Source organism: Pholcus phalangioides, unplaced genomic scaffold (assembly GCF_987345545.1).
Source record: "Pholcus phalangioides strain wild (caught in Gottingen) unplaced genomic scaffold, Ppha-v1.0 ptg000007l_1, whole genome shotgun sequence".
Classification (NCBI taxonomy): domain Eukaryota; kingdom Metazoa; phylum Arthropoda; class Arachnida; order Araneae; family Pholcidae; genus Pholcus; species Pholcus phalangioides.
In genome coordinates, this window is record NW_028301600.1 from 7,601,368 (window position 1) to 7,622,007 (window position 20,640).

At 36.5% G+C, this 20,640-nt stretch overlaps 1 protein-coding gene and 1 long non-coding RNA gene across 3 annotated transcripts in view; one reads left to right on the forward strand and one right to left on the reverse strand.

The window, feature by feature from the left end:
* Positions 1 to 2,318: 2,318 nt before the first annotated feature.
* Positions 2,319 to 20,545, reverse strand: LOC149084876 (sodium-coupled monocarboxylate transporter 2-like). Of its 2 annotated transcripts, XM_089232611.1 has the most exons (16): positions 20,457 to 20,545; positions 18,948 to 19,304; positions 17,461 to 17,526; positions 16,074 to 16,125; positions 13,483 to 13,550; positions 13,228 to 13,382; positions 12,966 to 13,106; positions 12,077 to 12,206; positions 11,871 to 11,959; positions 11,538 to 11,653; positions 10,844 to 10,914; positions 10,676 to 10,762; positions 10,053 to 10,234; positions 7,706 to 7,806; positions 6,207 to 6,298; positions 2,319 to 2,836 (listed from the first exon to the last, which is right to left on the reverse strand). In XM_089232611.1, exons 2-16 carry the CDS (start codon positions 19,296 to 19,298, stop codon positions 2,684 to 2,686), a joined length of 1,854 nt encoding a protein of 617 aa, XP_089088737.1. In that variant the 5' UTR covers positions 19,299 to 19,304; positions 20,457 to 20,545; the 3' UTR covers positions 2,319 to 2,683. The 2 variants fall into 2 exon arrangements, with proteins under 2 accessions (XP_089088737.1, XP_089088739.1); XM_089232613.1 differs by lacking the exon at positions 20,457 to 20,545 and having other exon boundaries at positions 2,550 to 2,836; positions 18,948 to 19,306.
* Positions 6,369 to 20,640, forward strand: part of LOC149084877 (uncharacterized) — a 33,352-nt gene continuing 19,080 nt past the window's right edge. The window contains exon 1 of the long non-coding RNA XR_016192768.1: positions 6,369 to 6,417. This is a non-coding gene — a long non-coding RNA (uncharacterized LOC149084877). The remainder of the gene's footprint in view (positions 6,418 to 20,640) is intronic.

Here is a 20,640-nt window from a genome sequence, read left to right on the forward strand (position 1 = left end):
TCTTCCCAAGTCACAAGACAATCTACAAGCTGGTTTCAAGAAGGCTGGTATCTATCCTCTTTGTGCAGCTAAAGTCCATCATATTTTGATCCTATAATGCCCACCATCATATTCCGATTCTAATGCCACAAGCCCAGATGGAAGTGCTGTTTCAGACTCCTTCATAAAATATATTTGAATGTAGAGGAAACAAGCAGGACAAGAGACATTCGTAAAGAGAAGAAAGAAGCTGGATGTTGAGCCAGGTATTTCAGCAGAAGAGATTGCAACTTGAGAGTAGATGGCAAAAGTTTCAATTTCCTCAAATAGTTTCTCGCAAGGCGAAGCCTTTAGAAAGTTCTAGCGAAGATGAAGAGGGATATATTCTTTAGCTTCCGATAATTCACTGAACTTGTAAAACACTGATGAAGTCTTTGAGGACCCAACAAACCGCGAGATCCTGAGTGATGATTATATGCCTGCAAATGATGAATTGCAATTGTAAATTACGAAGAATACTGGCCTGGGCAAGTTGTGACAATGGAGTTCATGTAAAATGCGTGGCAAGATCTTTCAACCTATGGTGGCCAGAATATAAAGACCGTCTATTTTATCCTAAAAAGGACATTAAACAATCAATATAAAAACCAAAGCACAGCGATACCTCGGTTTTCGCTGACTTTGCTGTTATCGTCGGTTTCGGTTTTCGTCAGCATACCCACTTGACCTCGCTGCTAATTTTCATTCTCCTCCTCAGTGTGGCGTTGTTTCTCGTTGCGTGAGCATCACCCCTCGCGTCTAGCCAAACAATTACATGGGACCAAAGAAAATTTCCAGAACCTGCAGCCCTTCAAAGAAGAGATCGAGTTGAAGGAAATCATTAAAAAATACGAGAGCTGCATTAAGATTGTTGAAATCGGCCGCACTGTACGGGAAGTCGCAAATCCACGATAAGTTCCATTGTGGCGAAAAAGAAAGCAATAAAAGAGCTAATGTAGCGAAAGCCATAAATTTGCTAACGAAACAGAGATCGCAAACAATTGAAGATGTCAAACAGTTATTAATTTTTATCAATCAAAAACAGTTGAATGGTGATTGCTTCGGAGGCCATTATATGTGAAAAGGCCAGGCTGTTGTATGCCAATCTCATTAAGAAAATGCCTGGGACGAGTGAAAGTGTACTTGGTGATTTTAAGGCCAGCAGAGGCTGGTTTGAAAAATTTAAAAAGGCGCGCTGGCATACACAGTGTTACTAGGCATGGCGAAGGTGCGATTTTTAGTAATAAACACTATATTCATTCTCTATAAAATGTGTTTTTGGTATTATTTTGGAATGTCTAGGATGAATTAATTGGATTTACATTGATTCATTCGGAAATAATTGCCTCTGTTTTCGTCGGTTTCGGATTTCGCCGATTGTTTTCGAACGGATTTATCGAAGAAAACCAAGGTATCACTACCACAAGGGAACTTTTCCGTGTGCATGAGCTTAAAGACATATGGGGTTGAGCAAAGAAAACCGTAAATCTTGTGTGTGGGGTAAGGTAAACCCAAAATAGTACATTTTTTATTTTAATGATTTAATGAATGTTCATTGATTTTATTTCGATTCAAATTGTACTTTTTTTTGCAAGAACAAGTGGTTGCATTATCTGTCTACTCCTAATCTGTTTTTTATTAAAACTATTGAAAATTAAATAACAAAGCATTTCAAATTTACCAACGGTTAGTAAATTTGAAATGTTTGCAATCACCAACCACTTTTCTAAATCACGTTACTTTCCATTTGCCACAAGTTACCTCTCCTTAATTTTTTCTTACTACCTTCATAACAATTCTTTCAACTTTTTTTAATCTATTGTTTATTTTGACTTTTTAATTAAGTTCAATTCAACAAAATGTCTGAATAAAATGAAGGGAAAACAGATCGAACAATTTCTTTCCGATTACTATGGTATTGTTGCTGCACCGCAAGTGCCACCACTAAGTATTTTTTTACATGGTCATTTTCGAGTTCCCCTTTTTTCCCTTTTCTTTTGGTTTTTTTGTCTTCTCTCATTTATTATTATCTTATCTAATTCTGAATCGAATCCTTATAAATGTCTAAAACCCAAAAAAATTGTGATTGCTTATAAGAGCTGTGTCTCGGCTTCTTAGCAATTTTTATCCTGCTTATATTGTTCTGTATTTATGAATTGATATAGTTGTAGTACATTTTCTCCTAACAACGGTTCGTAAGCGATTCATAACACGAAATATTTGATGGACTATAGTTGGGACTTCATAACAAAAATATGGGTCCCAAATTTAATTGTTTTAAAATCCATATTTGAGCTACATAAGGAATAAAAAAAAAGTGTTTAATACTAATACTCGATCTTTCTACAGGCAATATCACTAAAAGAATTGAATAACTTGAAGACAGAAGTTATGATAAATCTAGAAAATATTATGTTGGACCATAGTTGTATGAAATTACGGTACCATTTTCTACTATACAAAATTATAACTTCAGACTCGAGTTACATAAAAGTATTAGAATACATATGTTAACTTCATTCTCAAAATATTAGTCGAAAGATATAACGACGTTGTCGATCTGTGACAGTTCTAGAGCTTCTTATATTAACGCAACATTTATATGGCTAATATAACCAAACTATAATTTTGACTACATCAAAATGACTAGATAGAGATCATTGGCTTAAAATTTCTCAGTGTCTCTCTTCTTATATATACCATCCACCGTATACATTGGATACAAAGACTTCTTTGTCAGAGTATAAACTGCAGACATTCCTCCGTTGGACACAGAAGTCTGATTTGGCCCAGAGTTTGGCGCTTGTTCGTTAGACGACTGGAAAAGATACACACGATAATTCAAAAACAAATTTGTTGTAAATGAAATCTTTCAAAAGGGAATGTAAATTAACATGGATTCAAGGTTTTAATAAATTCACACTTGGGGGTCATTTAAATATTACGTCATCATCGATGGGGGAGGGGTTTTCCGATTTGCTGACTTTTGATGACAAGGGGGGGAGGGGGGTTTGGATGATGCTTACGTCATCAACCACCCTTTATGAAAATATGAAATATTCTTAATGGCATCTTACTCGGTGCGCCAAAACGAGAAAAATCTTTTGCTAGTTTGTGGGCACCTGAACTAACATTTTCCCTAATGATAAATCCCTTACAGAGCCACTTCAGCTGTGTCTAAATGTCTCACGGATCCTTCAAGTGCTCAGGAAATGTGTCCGGGCCGCTTAAGTGCAGTGGAACTGCGCTACGCATCATTCAAGTAATCCGTAATTATGTCACGAATCACTTTAGTAATCTGGGAATGTTCCGCGGATAACTTCAGTGGTGTAGAACCACACTGGGGAGCCACTTAAGTGCTCTAAAATTGTGCCACATATCATTCAAGGAATCTCTAAATGTGCCACGGATCGTTTAAGTGTTCTGGAACTGTGTCGCGGGTTACTTAAGTGATCTTTGAATGCTCCACGGGCCTAGTTCAGTGATCTGAAAATGTGCCACGGGCCACTTAAACACCACGAGGAGGCACACGAGCCCCCCCCCCCCCCCACGCGTACGTTTCTGATCCCACCAATGTGTTAGGAGGTAGAGGGCGGTGCTGACGAAATTTTGCTGACAAGGGGGGTAGGGGTCAGAGCTTTGCTTACTTTTGCTGACAAGGGGGAGGGGAGTCAAAAATGGCTAAAAATTTGCTTACGTAGTACTTGAACGGCACCTTATGTTTGATATCCTCGCCATTTGTGCAAATCACTTAAACTATAATAGGGTATACCCTCATTGCCGATTTACTTTCGTAGGAATGAGTTCTGTAATTTCTTCCAAGTGGAGTGTGCCTTGAATGTTAGATATTGTTCATCTTTCGATACTTCATCAGCAAAAGGAATTATGCTATACTTCAGAAACGTTTTTAGTCTGCTGATCGTTGTAGTGAGAGTTTAAACTGTTGAACTACACTTCATGGTCACACTTTGACACGGTTGGGCTACCTCAAACAAAAATAAAATAACACGCATTCTCGTCCTACCTTCAATTTGATGAGGTCGTGCAATATATCAACTATCATTTTTAACCAAATTTGCATCGTTTCACCAATATTCTTGGTGGGGAACAGGAAGAGTCAAATGATTCCTCACATACACACATCTCTATGATAAAGTTCCATAGGCCATCTATTGGATTTAGGATGAGACTAGGTGGAAGACAATCTAAGTGTCTGAATGGTGACTTGTGCTTTTTCAAGCTGTTTTTTATAGTTTGAGACCAATATATTTTATATCAACTCCCGGATGACTCATCGACGTGCCATCATCGGTGATAGAATACAATATACAGTGATGGGGGTAATCATGATCATTAAGAATGTTAAAATACTCAGCAAACTTCATTTTATCGCTGATCCTGATCCACAGATCGCAATACCTCCAGAGTCTTGCACAGTAGGTGCAATAAAGGGGTTAAGACATTTTTGGTCAGGTAGTGTAATTTGCATTCAATGTTGAAAAAAACAATTAGAAACCATATCTTGATCCGTATATATGACTATACTGCATACAGAGTGCCCCACAAAGAACTCCCTGATTCTAAAATGAAATAACTCGGAAACGATGATCGATAGAAGAATAAAAGTGGCGTTTATTTTTTAAAGCTAAAAATAAAGTAAAAATCTGATACAGAAGTTTCAAAAATAGTTTCAAATGTTGCCAACAGGTGGCGCTATACACTAAAGTTGCAGTGCGGAGCCCGAGAAATGGGCTATAAATTGTCCTTTGCAAGCAGTCGTTACAATCACATCACAATCGATTCAAAATGTGCACATTTCGTATCACAGAAAGAGCGCAAATGATCATTACTTAACGGTACGCTGCAGGTTTTGGAGAAATTTATCGCTTGGGTTGGAGGATCGTCGAGACACTTCGTGTGGTTCATGCAAGATGGGGTTCCAGCCATACCGTATCAGAATGGTTTTCGCCTGTCATGAGAAACACTTCGGGAATAGAGTAAATGTGTGCATTGAACTATTCCACATTTATTGGACTAGGCATGGATTGGCTTCTATACTCCACCGATCGTACCCCGTGTGAGTACTTTCTGTGGGGCAAATTAGAGAACACTGTTTCCCGTAACAATCCTGCAATAATGGGTGAGCTTCAAGACTCGATCTGTGAGGCATGTGCGTTCATTTCCGTAGAGAAACTAGAGGGTGAATAAAAATTTCATTCTGCGTTTGTGCTCTCATTGCATTGCCTTGCGAAAGGTACACATTTTGAACTGATTGCAACGACTGCTTTGCAAAGGACAATTTATAGCCTATTTCTCGAACTTCGTACTGCGATTACAGTATACAGCACCATCTCTCGGCAACGATAATACATTTTAAAAATGCTGTATTAGATTTTTACAGCTTGCAAAGTAAACATACCACTTGTTTTTCTATCGATCACCGTTTCCGAGCTATTTTATTTTTTAAAATAAAATAGCTCGGAATATATTGGGAGTCCTTTGTGGGATACCCTGTATGTAAATGCGTGTGTATATGTACCAGAATTCTTTGTTTTTATATATTCCTGTATTATATATTCTTTGTTTTATATAAATATGTTTTATATATTTTATATGTAAGTATTTGCGGGGAATGTATTCTGCGAAATGTTGTTCATTCTTCGTTATCGCTGGAAGCAGAATAATCCGCTCACGCCAATGATCGTTTTGCACTAAATATGTGAAAGAATCTGCGATTGTTTCTGAAAGGAAAAATACTTGGAGGTTATAGTTCAACTCGAGCTCCTTGAAACGTCAAGCTGACTCATCGCCATCTTTGAGCAAAAGTATGACGTCAGCATTAACACTGTAGCCAATTGCTGTTTCCCTATCCTGCTTTTTTTAAACGATTTCAGAGACCACATGTAATGGCAAATCTGTTCTTTGTTCAAAGATGGACGAGTTCACTCTCCTTTATAGGCACCTTAGGTTCAACTAATGCAAATAAGTTAACGAACTGTATTTTTGTCTCCTTTCTCAGCTAAATCTCAAGTCGGTATTATACTGGTTCAAAAACCACTTTCGTTATTGAGGAATTTTGACGAGGTTGAACGTAACGGATTTATGAAGAGAGCGCGGGATTTAGGACCATGATGCAAATGGGTTAAATTGTTAGATTTCAAGAAAAGAAACGTGTGTGAATAAAATACCTGGTTTACGAATTCAGATTTGTCTTTGCACCTCCACAGCTCGAAAAATAGTGAACTCATCAAGTTCTTATCCAATGTTTTTCTATCATTACCTAAAATTGACAGAAGCTTTTTTATAAAGCATGTTTTAAACAATCTTATATGAAATTTTTGACTTTTTACAGAACTATATTGTTAAATATGACAAAAACACATGGAAATAACTGCTTTTGTAAGTATTTATCGATTTCATAATCATTTTTCTCGCTTAACACTGAGCATTACAAATTTAAATACATGAATTTTGCCATTTGTTCATTGCTGTTGAATACTTTGCTCCAAATCAAAATCTACGTGAATATTTTATACTATGAGTGAATATAGTGATAGATATATCGTGAAATAGTTTAAAGTACCGTCAGAACTGAAAAGGTTAAAGTACCACTAACTCTTTTAACCCCTGTAATACCCCTTAAACACGTTATTGGGAGTTGGGATTTTTGAAGTATGAAGAGTGTATAACTAATAACTACTTTACAATTAAAGTGTGGGACTAGTTTTTTTTTAATACGACGAAGATATATGAATAATAAATCACTTTCGCCTCATCATTGTAAGCGGTTATAGTTGCAACTTTGCAGAGGCGTAATACTAAGGACATTGTTCTGAGGTGAATGCATAATTTTTTCCCCTTACTTATTATTGATCCATATTTCGGTTCATGTCACCATGTTTGTAAAATAATATCTATGTTTTAAATATCAAGAAAATTTGTGACTCTGGTACTAAGAAGTACTGTCAGTACATGGTGAGGTGCAAATTGTATGTAAACGAATGGTGATCTCAAATTAAATTATAATTTGAATGTGTGCTTTTATTTTTAGAACTAATAAATAAAATCTCGATATAAGGATACTCTTGTGGACTTAAAAAAAATCTGTAATAAGGATTCTCTTTGTATCGAGAGGGAGACCATCATCATATAATACACCATCAGATTTATGCCGTTTTGATATACTTTTTCAAATCCAAGTTGTCAGTACCCACTTTGGTTTTTCCATTTGCGTTCAAAAAAATTTTAATTTTTAGATTAATTAACAAAATTCAATTATACGTTTCACTCCCTGTGAAAGTGTTTACTCTGCATTATACTTTTGTATACTACACCCCCACAAAGTGTTCCTTACAAACGGTGTTCCAAACCAAAAAAAGTGTTCCGTGTAAATGAAACAAATTATAGTTTTTTCGCTTCGTGGTGAAAGGAATAAATATTCCTTGCAACTGTATAATTCAACATACTTGAATTCATATTCAATCAAGCATAGAGCGCTGACGGTACTTTAAACTACCACGACACTCTTCATTCACTGTATATAAACCAACTAATTTTTAGATTTTTTCCCTAGGGCTTAGTTACAACTAAAGCGATATAACGAAAAATTCACATAATTATTTCATTTTTTCATAATGTGGTACTGAAAGGATTAAATTTAAATAGTAAATGAATGAGATTAATTTACTTGAAATTAAACAGCAAGCCAGACCAACTATCAGGCATACGAGACATCCGACTCCACTATACCACAGGAAAGACAGTCGATATATTGAGAATTCGTCATCACTAGAGAAAATGAATGGAAATGACCACGTTAATATATAATTTATTATAAATTGTTAAATTTAGGATTCAATTTTTTTTAAACCTATCAAGTCTGACGTACTTTTGATGTGAATGACGCGTAGCAAAATCTGGTCGCGTCAGCTAAAAAGGAGGTTGATATTTATGATATTCAAGAACTGATCCATATTTATCACTGATCTAATACTGATGCCACCGGTGGAAAAATTAAATACCCATGGGAAAATTTCAGCTTCACATGATGTCCATTTCAAAAAATATATATATTTTCTATGAATGTTAAACTTTCACCAAAATGACACGAGATTGCTAGTCTGTCAAGCAATAGCCATAATGCGTATCCCTGCTCCTTCTGCTACGATTTATAAACTAAAAAAATGAAAGGAATCGTACAGGGCGATTCTAAATTCATGGGATAAACTCTAAGACGTGATAAACATTTTTGGTTATAGAATGTGTGGTCGAATCGCAAAGGGGGTGTTTTTCGAGTTCAGAATAGCGCTTCACAAGCAAATATATTTTTCTGACGGATTTGCTGCAATAAGTGGAATTAATCATTCGAGGGTGCAGGGTATTGTAATGCGCTAGGCCTTTTCATGGTGCAACCTGGGTAACGCAAAATCTACCACAAGTCCTACCACGCAGACCCTACCTCTAGATCATTGTTTGGCGCAGCATATAACCTTGAGATGATCCATGCTCCAATAAAAAACTTCAATCTAATCTGAAGGTGCATATGAATTCCCGAATGGTTGATAGCACATACCGCAGCAAATCCGTCGGAAAATGATGATATTTGTTTTTGGTGAAGTGCTGTGAGCATTCTCTAAAAACACCCTGTACCACGCACATCTACAGGCACAAAAACGGCTATAATAGAAGAGAAAAAACTTTGAAATTGAGCAGACCACAGCTCTCAAAAGAACGAGAATCTTCCCCCTTCAAGATCCAACAACGGAATGACAACGGTCAATCATAACTCCGCCACTCTCGCCTAATCAGGTTTTATTAGGCCACCCCATTGGCCCGCTTGTTAAGTGTGGCAGATCGTCTGAGGTACCTCAGTACCACCGAAAAAAGTTTTATTCGGGTCAGATCAATTTGATTTTTTTGTTCCAGTTTTACCAATTCTCCTGAAGATGTCAACCACTAGCGTTGGGAAACGTTGAGGACTAACTCAACGGAGGACCACGGTCTTCAAACCCGAATAGACAATTTTCATCAAGTGTAGCCGCGAAAACTTTATCAACTATTTACTACCTTTGCTATTGCGATTTGACCGCACATTCTTTGATCAAAAATGAATTTTTAGGTGTCTTATACATATCACCTCTTAAAGTTTATCCCATGAATTTAGAATCACCTTGTACAGTATTTCCGTTTTGATAGTTATGACTAGGGCTCAGATTTTTGAGACCTAAAGATTTAAAAAACTTGAAATTCAGATTTTTTAACCGATCAAGCAACAACGTTTCATCTTCAAGTCATAAAAATCCGAGACCTAGTCATGACAATTTCTTGCTTTTAGTTTTTATTTTTGATCAATCAAAATATAAAAATACAGGGTGGTACTGAATTCTATCGATAAAATAAGAGTCGATGTAAAATTATCAAGCATTCCGCGCTTATTCAGTCAAAAGGATAGAGATTTTTTTAAAAAAAAATTAGCATGCTGAATGCAGGATATGGATTTGGTGTCGACCCGTGTGCTCTCTGGACCTAAATCCACTAAATTCTTCTGAAGTCACCTTAAAAGAGTACGACATAACAGTAGACTACCCAGAAAATCTCGACGCGAGAATCCATGTTGCTGCAGACAAGATCAACTCCACGCCAGAAATCTGCGAGATGATTTGACAATTTTTCATTTCTGGAATCAGTTGTGCCACAATGCCCTCAGACGCCACTTTGAGAAACCACTTTGCCTCTCAGAATTGACTCACAGTTCCCTTTCTCTGTTAAGCCATCGGCCGTGCATGTTACTCTACCATTTTCTGACTGCGAACCAGAATTCTGCAGTAAAAAATTGTTTGTCTTGAAGTGTACTGCCGCACTTATTTTGTCGGCATAGTTCAAAACCTTGTTTTTTCAACCCAAAAGAGGTTCATACATTTATAAATCACTTGTATCTACTGTTGATTGATCAATGATAATTCTGAGCTATCTGTTCTCATTTTATTGAACTATTTTTAAAGACAAACGTATAATGTTATATGATTTATACTTGCCTTGGCACTGTCATTATTTCAGCAATAGCGGTGACATTTACGTTGGTAGTCGCATTCAGATACATATCGAAACACAAATCTGCACTTAAGGGAGCTGGCGTGAGCTTCGACGGATTAAGCATTGAACCAATACATATCCACAGTGACACTGCGAAACCAGAAAAAAATCCTACAATGGCACCCTGGAATTTCGAAACAAATAATTTTGTACCTTTCAGAGACGTGCAAAAAGTGTTGAGAAATGCTTCAATATTTCCAAGAAGTTACAATATACGTAACAGGTGCTATCATAATACAAGCTAGATGAATGAGAATTGCCTGATAATTATAAATATATATATATATATACACATATACATATATATATATACACACACACACACGCACACACACACCGTTGGTTGCATTGGAATATTCAGAAGCCCAACAGTGTGTGTCTAATGTTGTGTGTGTGATGTGTTCAGTAAGTGCTGTCATCTGTTTTCTAAATTTTTATTGAGTGGATGCAAAGTTTAACTACTCTTATGTGCAAATTATTCTAGGACTTGATAATTTTGTTGCCATATTCCATGCTATTCTATAAATCTCTTTAAATCGAATTTACAAAAAAATTCCATACGTACGAGTGAGTTTGGCCATGGGAAAAACATGCCAAGACTGAATATTCCCAAAAGAGGGCCACCGAAGAGTCCACTGATGGTTAATGCTGCCTGTGAGAAAAGAGAAGTATTTACAGGAGAAATAATTGTCAAGCAAATCGTAAATCTTTGAAACTAAATATAAAATCTTACCTGCAGCACTGTGCCAGCTAAATTTTCAACGATTGCGACCATTACTATGGCGATTACTCCATATGCAATAGCTGCAAAGCAGAGGACAATAAAAAAAGGTGACATGAACTGCATACATCTGTAGACATCACTACAGTATTACATCTAATCCAATCACCGCACGCAACCAAAATCCTATCAAAGCGATTTGCTCCCTTTCATCCCTGAAGAGGCCAATTTGTTTCCGGTGATTAGCATTACGTGCCTTAAACAAAAATAGCCATGAGAAGAAGCACTTTCCTTAAGTAATGTGACCTAGCGAGCATGCTCAGTTCCGTGTAGCGTTATCTTAACTATAAATTTTGGTTGCTATGCTTTTGGGGAAGTAAGGTAAATAAAAAATTTTCGAATGCACATTCTTCGAGGCTTTATTTGCTACACCACCACAAAAACAGTAGCCAAATCGTCGATATAATAGCCGTATTCTTTGGTTTTATCATAAATAACTTATTAGCTAATTTGCTTGCCAAGTTTGATTTTCAGCCGTCTTTGCGAAGTGCGGTTTTTTTTTCTGCCCAGAGTATATCACGCTTTCATCGCCTCTTGAGTGGAATTTAATTCGGTTAGAGAGCTTTCAGTGGAGTAATACACCATGTCTCGCATCCTTCGAGATTTCAAATCTGAATAAGTATACAAGAAACGAGATATTACTTACCTAAAATCTTTGCTATCCTTGTTGCCCACTGGTCACTCATTTTCGGAGAAATATACGTTCGAACAACATCTTCCAATGTCACAGCAGCTAACGAATTCAATGAAGATGACAGAGTGCTGTATGAAATTCAGTAATGCCTGTGGTTTAAACATACATAGCACACATAACACACCGAAATCAAGAGAAACTAAAATTTAATGAAGGAACTCCACACTACTCTTTGAAAAGTTTAAATCTAGTCTTTCAGGAGCTGCGTTATCGGATTTTATATTTTTTGTAGATGATTTGGAAAAGTTTAAACATGCTCAAATATTCATGAAAAAATAAACTCACCTAAGTGCACCACTGAATATGCCAGCTACAAACAGTCCTGGCATCCCTGGATAGGAACCGAGAATTTCCATCGCAAACATTGGCAACAACTGGAGATAAGTGAAATGAAAAAAGGTAATACTATTAAAAACCTACTATCAAGTTCCTTTTGTTACTCAATTTTCCTTTCATTATTAACATTAGGGAAAGAAAGTTTCAAAACTAACCTGGTTTGGTGTATGAACTTGTTTCGTCATTATCGGGTCACAGCCATAATAGGTTGCATGTATAATAAGTCCAGCCATCGTTGTCACAGTAACTGTGATTATATTAGCAGGAAGATTGAGCCAAATGACTCTGTAATAAAAAAACTTCCATGAATTCTCGGAAAAAATGTGTATTTGAGTATGTGTGTATTGTCTCACGGGGATACCGATATTGCTTAGATACAAAAGACTTGGTATTCAGGCGATCCAACAAGTGTATTTCTATGGCACCACTCAGACAGGTATATTGGAGTATTGGTGACTAAGAAACCTACGCGACAGGTTGACTGATGACTTGGCGTGCTATTCTCTTCGCTATTTTATTATCGCGATTCCGAAATGTTTTTTACGCTCATCATACGCTTTTTCACATATAGATGGCGCATAGGAAGGGGGAGCATTGAACGTAACTGTTCATTTTTATTCAGTTGATCGTTCATCGTTATTGTGTCAGGATGTCTCTGCATCTTTATGCTAGTCTACACAGAGTCTACACTAGTAAATGTCTCGTCCTTTTTAATAGCTCCGTGGGAGGAAGAATGGGCATTTCAAGTCTATCAGTTTTCCAGTCTCTAGGCTACTCGAGATCAACTCGACTATCCCCGTGTGAAGATGGCGTTATGGAACAGAAGAATAGAGCGAGTAGATTATAAATAAGTTTTTCTTCGGTTTTTATTTTCATTTTTTGTTCAAAGCCGGTACTTCGTTCGGACTTCAACTACGGTAACAATACAGCCAGTAGGTTAATGATTTAATATTCCCTCATTTTAGAAACAAAGTGCTTTCGTTTTCATGTAGCCTACATGCCTAATTTCAATAAAAATACAATCGCGATATATAGCTTACTCACGTTTTAGCTCCCTGTAGAGAAGGTATCGTCAAAGACCTTTGAATCATTGCTTGGTTAACGGCATATATGCTGAGCCAAGTAAAAAAACCACCACATGATAGAGTCCAGAAGCTGTACCTCACAGTTGGGTCTGGATCAAAGCTGCAATAACGTTAAAAATAAAATTTTGCCGCGGAAAAATAATTTATTGTTAAAAACTATATAAGCTTTTAAATTTGACTATAATTGTTAGAAAGCTTCGACAATTTCAGAAATCACATACGTGGGTAATTCGATCCTCGCCGACATTTCAGCTTTTTTCCAAACTTCAGTAATGCCACCAGCATGTATGGAGCCCTTAATGATAACCGTGAGTAGAGCACCAAAAATTACTAAAGTCTGAAAGACATCTGTACCCACTACTGCTCGAATTCCACCCTAAAAAAGTTTTATTCGATTCAAATTCCCTGTGTAAGTACTGCACATTATTTACAAATGCGCCTACATAACTATATTGAAAATTATTAATTGCACATACCGTGGATGTATAAAATGTGCAAACAATACCAATAGCTAATACGCAAGGCCACAAACGAATGCCTGTCACTGAAATAAAGAAAGGAATAATTATCACAAATTGCTATCTACACGCATCACGGAAATTCAAGCAAATTCATTCCATCACTAACATTTCTCATGCATCAGAATATTTATTGTTTGATTTTATAACTTCGGATATAGTTTTACAAGACGATTTCTTGCTTAAAATACCTATCAAGTTATGCAGTTTTTCCTATGGAATTCTCGTGATGTTATTAACTGCTTTTCTGATAACAATCATTGTTTAATAATATTAAATAATACTTTTAAATACAGGGAGTCCATAATTAAAAGACCCTACTTTAAAGTAGATTACAGGCGAAACCTGTCATCAGAAAATTGCGAAATTTCGTGGAAGACTTCATGAAATAATGGGAATTTGTTTCGGGGGAAAAATTAGTTGCACATGTTGCCACCAGAGAGCGTTTCACTTTGAATACCTGTAGTAAACATGTAAATTCATGTGATGTCACGCAGCAGCTGTTATGAAACCTAGAAACATTCGCGGAGATCTTGTTTCTCAATTTGTTTGCTGCTCACAATGACGATACGTTTACGAGATCGCGATTTCAAATGGTCAAAATGGTAAAATTGTTTTACCAAAACAGCAATTTATCAGTAACTGCTCTATGGAAATATCGGACTTAGAAGAGGATTCAAAAAGGCCCACTGAATGTTAAAAACCTTTTGGGGTATGATAACGAAATTTGAAACCGCAGGATCGTTGGCTGTTCGTCCTGGAACAGGAAGAAAACCCCTTTGTGTAGACGTAGTACAGGAGGTTTCGCTTCAGGTGGAAGAGGACAGAGCTTCAAATTCTCGTGGTAGCACTAGTGTCAGGCGTGTAGCACAGGCGTTGGATAGACCACGTTTAACTGTCCATAAGATCATGTGGAATATCCTCCGATATTAACCGTACAAACTCACTTGTGCAGTGGTTGCTTCCACATGATTATGACGCTCGACTCCGGTTTTTAGTGCAGTTTCTAGCTCGCATTGAGACCCCCCAAGTCCCCCTCGCTACGCCCTTGCCTTGAGGTAGCCTCTGGACAGACGAAGCTCATTTTCACTTAGATGGTGCAGTCAATACACAACTGCCGAATTTGGGAACCAGAAAATCCGCACGCTATCTTGGAGGTTCCGTTGCATTCACCAAAAGTGACGGCATGGTGTGGATTTACTACATCATTTATTCTCGGTTCCTACTTCTACGAGGAGTTACGTTCTACAGGTCCAGTGACATGTTCAATCACCGGGAAGCGATATGCATTGCTGTTACAGAAAATTGTTCCGCCTCTGCAAGCACGTCACTGCCTTGCAGACACAATCGACCTTGTGATTTCACATGGTATCTGAAAATGATGGCCATCATGTGGAACATGTTTTGTTGCAGTAACAATTGTAAAAGTGTTTAACAATTGTTAAAATTGTAAATGTTTGCCTAAATGTGTCATTTCTTAATAAAACACCCTCTGGTGGCGACATGATCAACTAATTGTTCCCCCCTGAAACAAATTCCCATCACTTCATGAAGTCCTCCACAATATTTCAGTTTTCTGATGATTGGTTTCGCCTGTAGGCTACTTTAAAATAGGTCTTTTAATTATGGACGCCCTGTATATACTGGTTTAAGGAAACAGGTATTTTCTGGATTTTATGCCGAGGTGAACTCAAAAAGAATAGTCATCTGGTCTCCACTGGACTCGAACCCAGACCATTGGAAGGACTCGAACCTGGGGGCTATTTGCTGAAGTTAGATGCTACTAATGCTTCTGCCTCACCGCCTCACGCCACAGTGCGTGAAATAAGGAAGGCAGAGTAGATGGTAGCATCCTTGCCCGGAATGCAAGAGGGCCAAGGTTTAAGTCCCGGAGGAGACCAGATGACTTTTCTTCCGGAATTCCGAGTTTATCTCGCCATAAAATCCAGAAAATACCTTGTTTGCTGGTAATTTCTTTTACCTTGTTTTCCTACCCTCGTTTCCTTGATATATTGGGCTGAGAAAAAGCCGTCTATCTGTATATGCTGGTTTAGTTTCCATTCGTGCCAGTCTGCTACTGTGCTGAATCTTTTACCATTCTAACTTTCAGTACAATTAGGGTTAGCAGATTCGAAAACAGAATGGAGAACGCCTGCGCGTGGACCCTGATAACTTCACTTTTCCCAATTTCCACAACAGATGACGCCACTATGCTGACAAATAAAACCAGCCACAACAATTTTCCCCAACTAAAACAAAACTGCTAAAAAAGCAAAAACAGAAAAATTCTGGGGAATTTCGACGGCTATCAGTTAATGCGTGTGTAAAAAAACTCATATTAAAATTAAGAGATGTTTCAGAATGGAAAAAAAAATTCCTCGGAAAATAAAAGAAAATAAATAGTCCGGGAAAAGAGGGGACAGAATTTCCGAAACGTAGATAACGCTTAACGCGAAATCAAAAAAGGAAGACGTCCTCCTGGATGGACATCTAGTAATCATAACTACAATGCCCTACCATGAGAAGTAAATTTTGTATATTCTGCTTACCTTGAGATAAGACGAGAGATGGTGCATACACAACAAACGCCATGTACACTAACTGAAAAAAAAATTACAATTTCTACAAATTATAATAGTTGCCAAAATGAAAAATTATTCTAATATTCTAAATCAATATCGTTTGTAGTGATACGGAGAAGGAATTATATTTTTCATTAGTGACAAGTACGACAATAAAATGATTTTGTCAAAGATGTCATCGTTTACGACAAAAATGATAAAGATAAAGCAAACATGCTAAAGAAGCTTTGGTCTAGAGTAAGATTGTACGGAAGTGATTTCAAAAAATTTCGTGCCTTGACTCTCCTTAGTGCTATGAGACGCAGAGTTCCTGCTGGTTTTTTGTTGGTGGTAGCAATGTGGCTAAACAGACAAATTTGTAGTCAAATCAGAAAAAAAGATTAGACAAATTTGTAGTCAAATCAGAAAAAAAGATTAGACAAATTCAAGTTTTTGGTGAATGCATACTCCTTATGTAGTGAATTCGATCATTTATTTACTCGTCAAACGAGAGACGTTTCATGGAAGAATAGATAGACCACTTCAAACGTCGTGGTCAGAATGAACAGACGTACTTTTTTCCGCTGAGCAACCGAGCATTAAGATTTGGTATCCAACCCAAAGTGGGATCCTCGGTCAGCGCGATTAGTGGTTAAATATTTTTTAATCTGAAGACGACACCCACTATGTGTCAAAATGCATTAGAAGTTTTTGTATTTTTCGTATATTTGCCTCGTTCGTTGGCGACTTCTTAAGAGGCATTTCGTTACGATTTGGAACAATAGCACTCGGCTGCGGAATGGAGCAATAGTGAAACTGTGTGAAAACTTTGAGAAGTATTTCGAAGAGATAAAAAATTACAGTATATTATATTGAAAATATCTTCATTGGAACTGCGAATTTCTGCCTGGTTTGGTGCACTTTATGGTGACACCGAACAAATTGAATTTTACCTTTTTGGGCCATAAAGACCTGTGATGTATGCAGCGCGACGGTACAGCAGTTTTTCGAGCTCGGGCAAGGGCACTTACAAATCCAAACATCTCATGGTACTTCTATTTTTTAAAGTTGCGTGAATGTAGAGTTTGGGAATATCTGTTCAGGGTTTAACCAAATTGAAGATACATATTCAGATAAAAGATTTTAGCATATTTTATTTTTAAATTCATAAAATAAGTTCACCTTTGGAAAATCTAGTTTTGGAATCGATACATCAACACTTCGAAATTATGTAAATATTTACTCGAAATATCTAGTGCGTCCAGGCTTTGTCTCGTAAAAATTGAATTTGACACACGCAAAAGACTTGATACAATCATTATGATATCACTGTTGACAACTGTCAATTAAAAAAAAATTAGGAAATAGTTCTTACTGCAGATACAGTGGAAGCAACGAAACCAATACATCTGACCGATTGGCTAAATCTTTTCCCTAAATACTGAAAAAAAATTTCATTCAGTTGTAGAAAAACAAACAATATTTATTTTTTTCATTTATAGTCATAGCTTATTGAATTTGAACGCTTTCGCGAGGAAAAAATGAAACACGTCGTTCATTGGGAAAAGTTTTAATCGGCGTTACGTAACGTTTTTCCGGGCGCTTGGCACCACGAGTTGAAAAACGTGTCGACTCTGTTATGTAATATGCGTAACGAAATACAGTAACAGCCTTTCAGAAATTTCTTTATAAAAGCCTTTCAGTAATTATAGAAAAAGTCACGGCATTGCGCAACTCACACACAATATGCAGTGTATATTGTGCTCACCATAATGCTAAAAACCGGCGTGAACTTGTTTTTGGTGACTTTCCCAAAACATCAAACATACAATCACGATTGACGAACTTGATCACATGAAAAGAAACGGAAAGAATTTTTTGATAAATTGCGTTATACCATTTTGCAACGATATAACGATGAAGAAAGGACTGGACGAGTGTTTCTTTATAAATTTAATAATGCATTAAACATAGAATTTCATTTATTTAATATCAATACATCATTTCATTTATTTATCTTATAAATGCACAAATTCCGGCTCGCAAAGCAATTCTGATAATATTTCATTACTTCGAACAGATTTAATATTATATAAGAATTATAAATTTATGCAGAAAAGACTTCTGTACACGAATCAAACCAAGTAATGACTGACTGAATGAATGATCATAATGTCATCAGTTGGTCCTTGAAGTAATTCAGCTCTTATGCGGCCCGCAAGGTGAAATATGAACCTCGAGTGAGAAAGCTTGGGCACCCATGTCGTTAAACAAGGCGGTATTTCATCGAAAACGGGACGTTAGTATAGCCTAACCAGAATATTACGGGACAATCTTTTTCTATAAGGTCTTACACTATAAAAGTTTGATAAAACCAATGAACGTGTTACATTCGCGCGAATGTAACCAATAGGCTTATTGGTTGCATTTCTCAAGTTCTATATATAAAAGAACTTTCATTGAATTTTTATAGCATAATCCCGGCATGAAAGAGACGGAATTTCTAATCGTACACCAAAACGATCGCCAACCAGTGGGAAATTTAAAAAAAAGCGAAAAACCGCATTTACTTCAAAACACAACTATCGCAATTCACGATCAAATCTGTAGTGAATTGAAAACACATTTCATAATATTAAAATATGTGAATTAAATACTTTTAGAGTTATGCATATTATTTTCGGTGAAGATAAATTCAAGTTCACTTAGTTGAAAACACGGGACAAGACGACTGATGAAAGCCAGACGTACCCTAGTCTTGCTATAATAATTCGAACGAGTTCTGGAGCGTATAAAACGATTGCATATTATCCACAAGTACATGAAAAACATTTTTCTAAAATATAATGAAAATGCACATACGTCGTTGATTGATGAAACTTGCAACTTATAAAATACCGGCATGTAGAGATGTGCTGTTACTGGCATCACGAAGCAGTAGGCGATGTTTATAGTCCAGTATTGGATACCGAACTGATACGTTTCCGCAGGGATACCCAATAATGTAATAGCTGACAGGAAAGTAGCAAGCACAGAAATGGCCACTGGAACCACGCTCATTGTTTTACCTCCAAACAAGAATTCTTTGGTGGTACTCTGCTTATTACCTGTACAAGCATAATACACACCTATGCAAGCTGATATCAACAGCATTGCTGCGAACACGACGTAATCCACAGCCGTGAAAGTTCGGATAGTATTTACAGATTCCATCACGTTCTGAAATATAAAGGCAAGTCTCTGAATTATATTGAATATCATAGATCGTGTCCGAGGTACTGAATATTGAAAAACATATCAGTTTCAATACACTATCCACGATGGGTTATAGAATTTAAAACAAATATGTGCGTATAATAAAGCATAATGACAAAAACAAGCTCAAATACAAGGCCACAACAGTCAAAATGCTCAACGAGGTGGCTCAGAAAAAGATGCTCATAACAAGTATGGCTGCCATATATTACTAAAATACAGCAACCCAATTAAAAATGCAATCACAAAAATTATAAACAATATACGTAATAAAATATTATACAATGAATTTCAATAAAATAAACAAAGCTTTTGTGGCTATTACGTAATGCAAAATTCGTAGTTTTCGAGTTTTTAGGCCGACGTGATGGAAAGTTGGTTTTTTTTTGACGTTTCGTTCTCACGGGAACTTTTTAAGAAAGTCTCATGTGTCAGAGACTTTCTTGACTAGACTTTTCTACGTTTTTTTTTAAATGTTCGAAACCCGTGTGAACGAAACGTCGAAAGATAAAAACATTCTAGTCACGTCGGCCTAAAAACCCGAAACTATAAATTTCGCATCAAATGAATTTTACCAGTCACTCTGAATTTTTAAGCTAATCTCGAACTTGGAGACCTTCTGGAAAATCAACAAATATTTCGTTGATCATTGTTATCAATTTTCCAAAGTTCGTTGGATTTTCATAAAGTATTGATATAATTGAACAAATTTCAATTCTATATTATTTCTAAGCAATCGAAGTGATAATTTACGTCGCCATATATTAGCCGTTAAAAAATTTTAATGACGTTGAAAAAATATCTGAAATAATTTTTTTACACAAATCAAAGCAAAGTTCTATCTGAAAACTCATAAATTTTTCGTAGCATAAAACTTTTGAAAATTTGCAAAGAACGATGTAAACATAGTTCATTCAAATATCAATACAATTACGTGCGTCAACAATTCCAGTTAATTGATTTAAAGCATACTTTAAATCAATTAACTTTCACTCTTGTAATTATCTTCATTTAAAGAGATCATCCCACTAAGTCTTGTCAAAAAAACTATCTAGATTAATGTCTAAATAAATAAAAGGTATTTAATCTAACAGAAAGATAAATTTTAAACCTTACTTGTTATAAGAAGCTTTATCCCAGTGCTTATTTGTCTCTACAAATAAGCGATGTGTTATTACTTTTTAGTCTACCAACAACTGGTTTTTGCCTTTTTGACCTACAGTTGGATGTTGCCAAAGGCGGCAATTCATGAGTTTCGGTTTCTTTTCACTCCCGATTCGCATTTATGGGTATTACGTAA

What these genes read in the sequence shown, in the direction of transcription:
- LOC149084876 (XM_089232611.1), bottom strand. Translation starts at nt 19,298, where the DNA reads ATGGAATCTGTAAATACTATCCGAACTTTCACGGCTGTGGATTACGTC. An exon ending in AAGTTTCATCAATCAACGAC is followed by an intron (nt 17,527 to 18,947) that starts GTATGTGCATTT and finishes ATTTTTTTTCAG; the next exon opens with TATTTAGGGAAAAGATTTAG. An exon ending in TCTCTACAGGGAGCTAAAAC is followed by an intron (nt 12,207 to 12,965) that starts GTGAGTAAGCTA and finishes TTTTTATTACAG; the next exon opens with AGTCATTTGGCTCAATCTTC.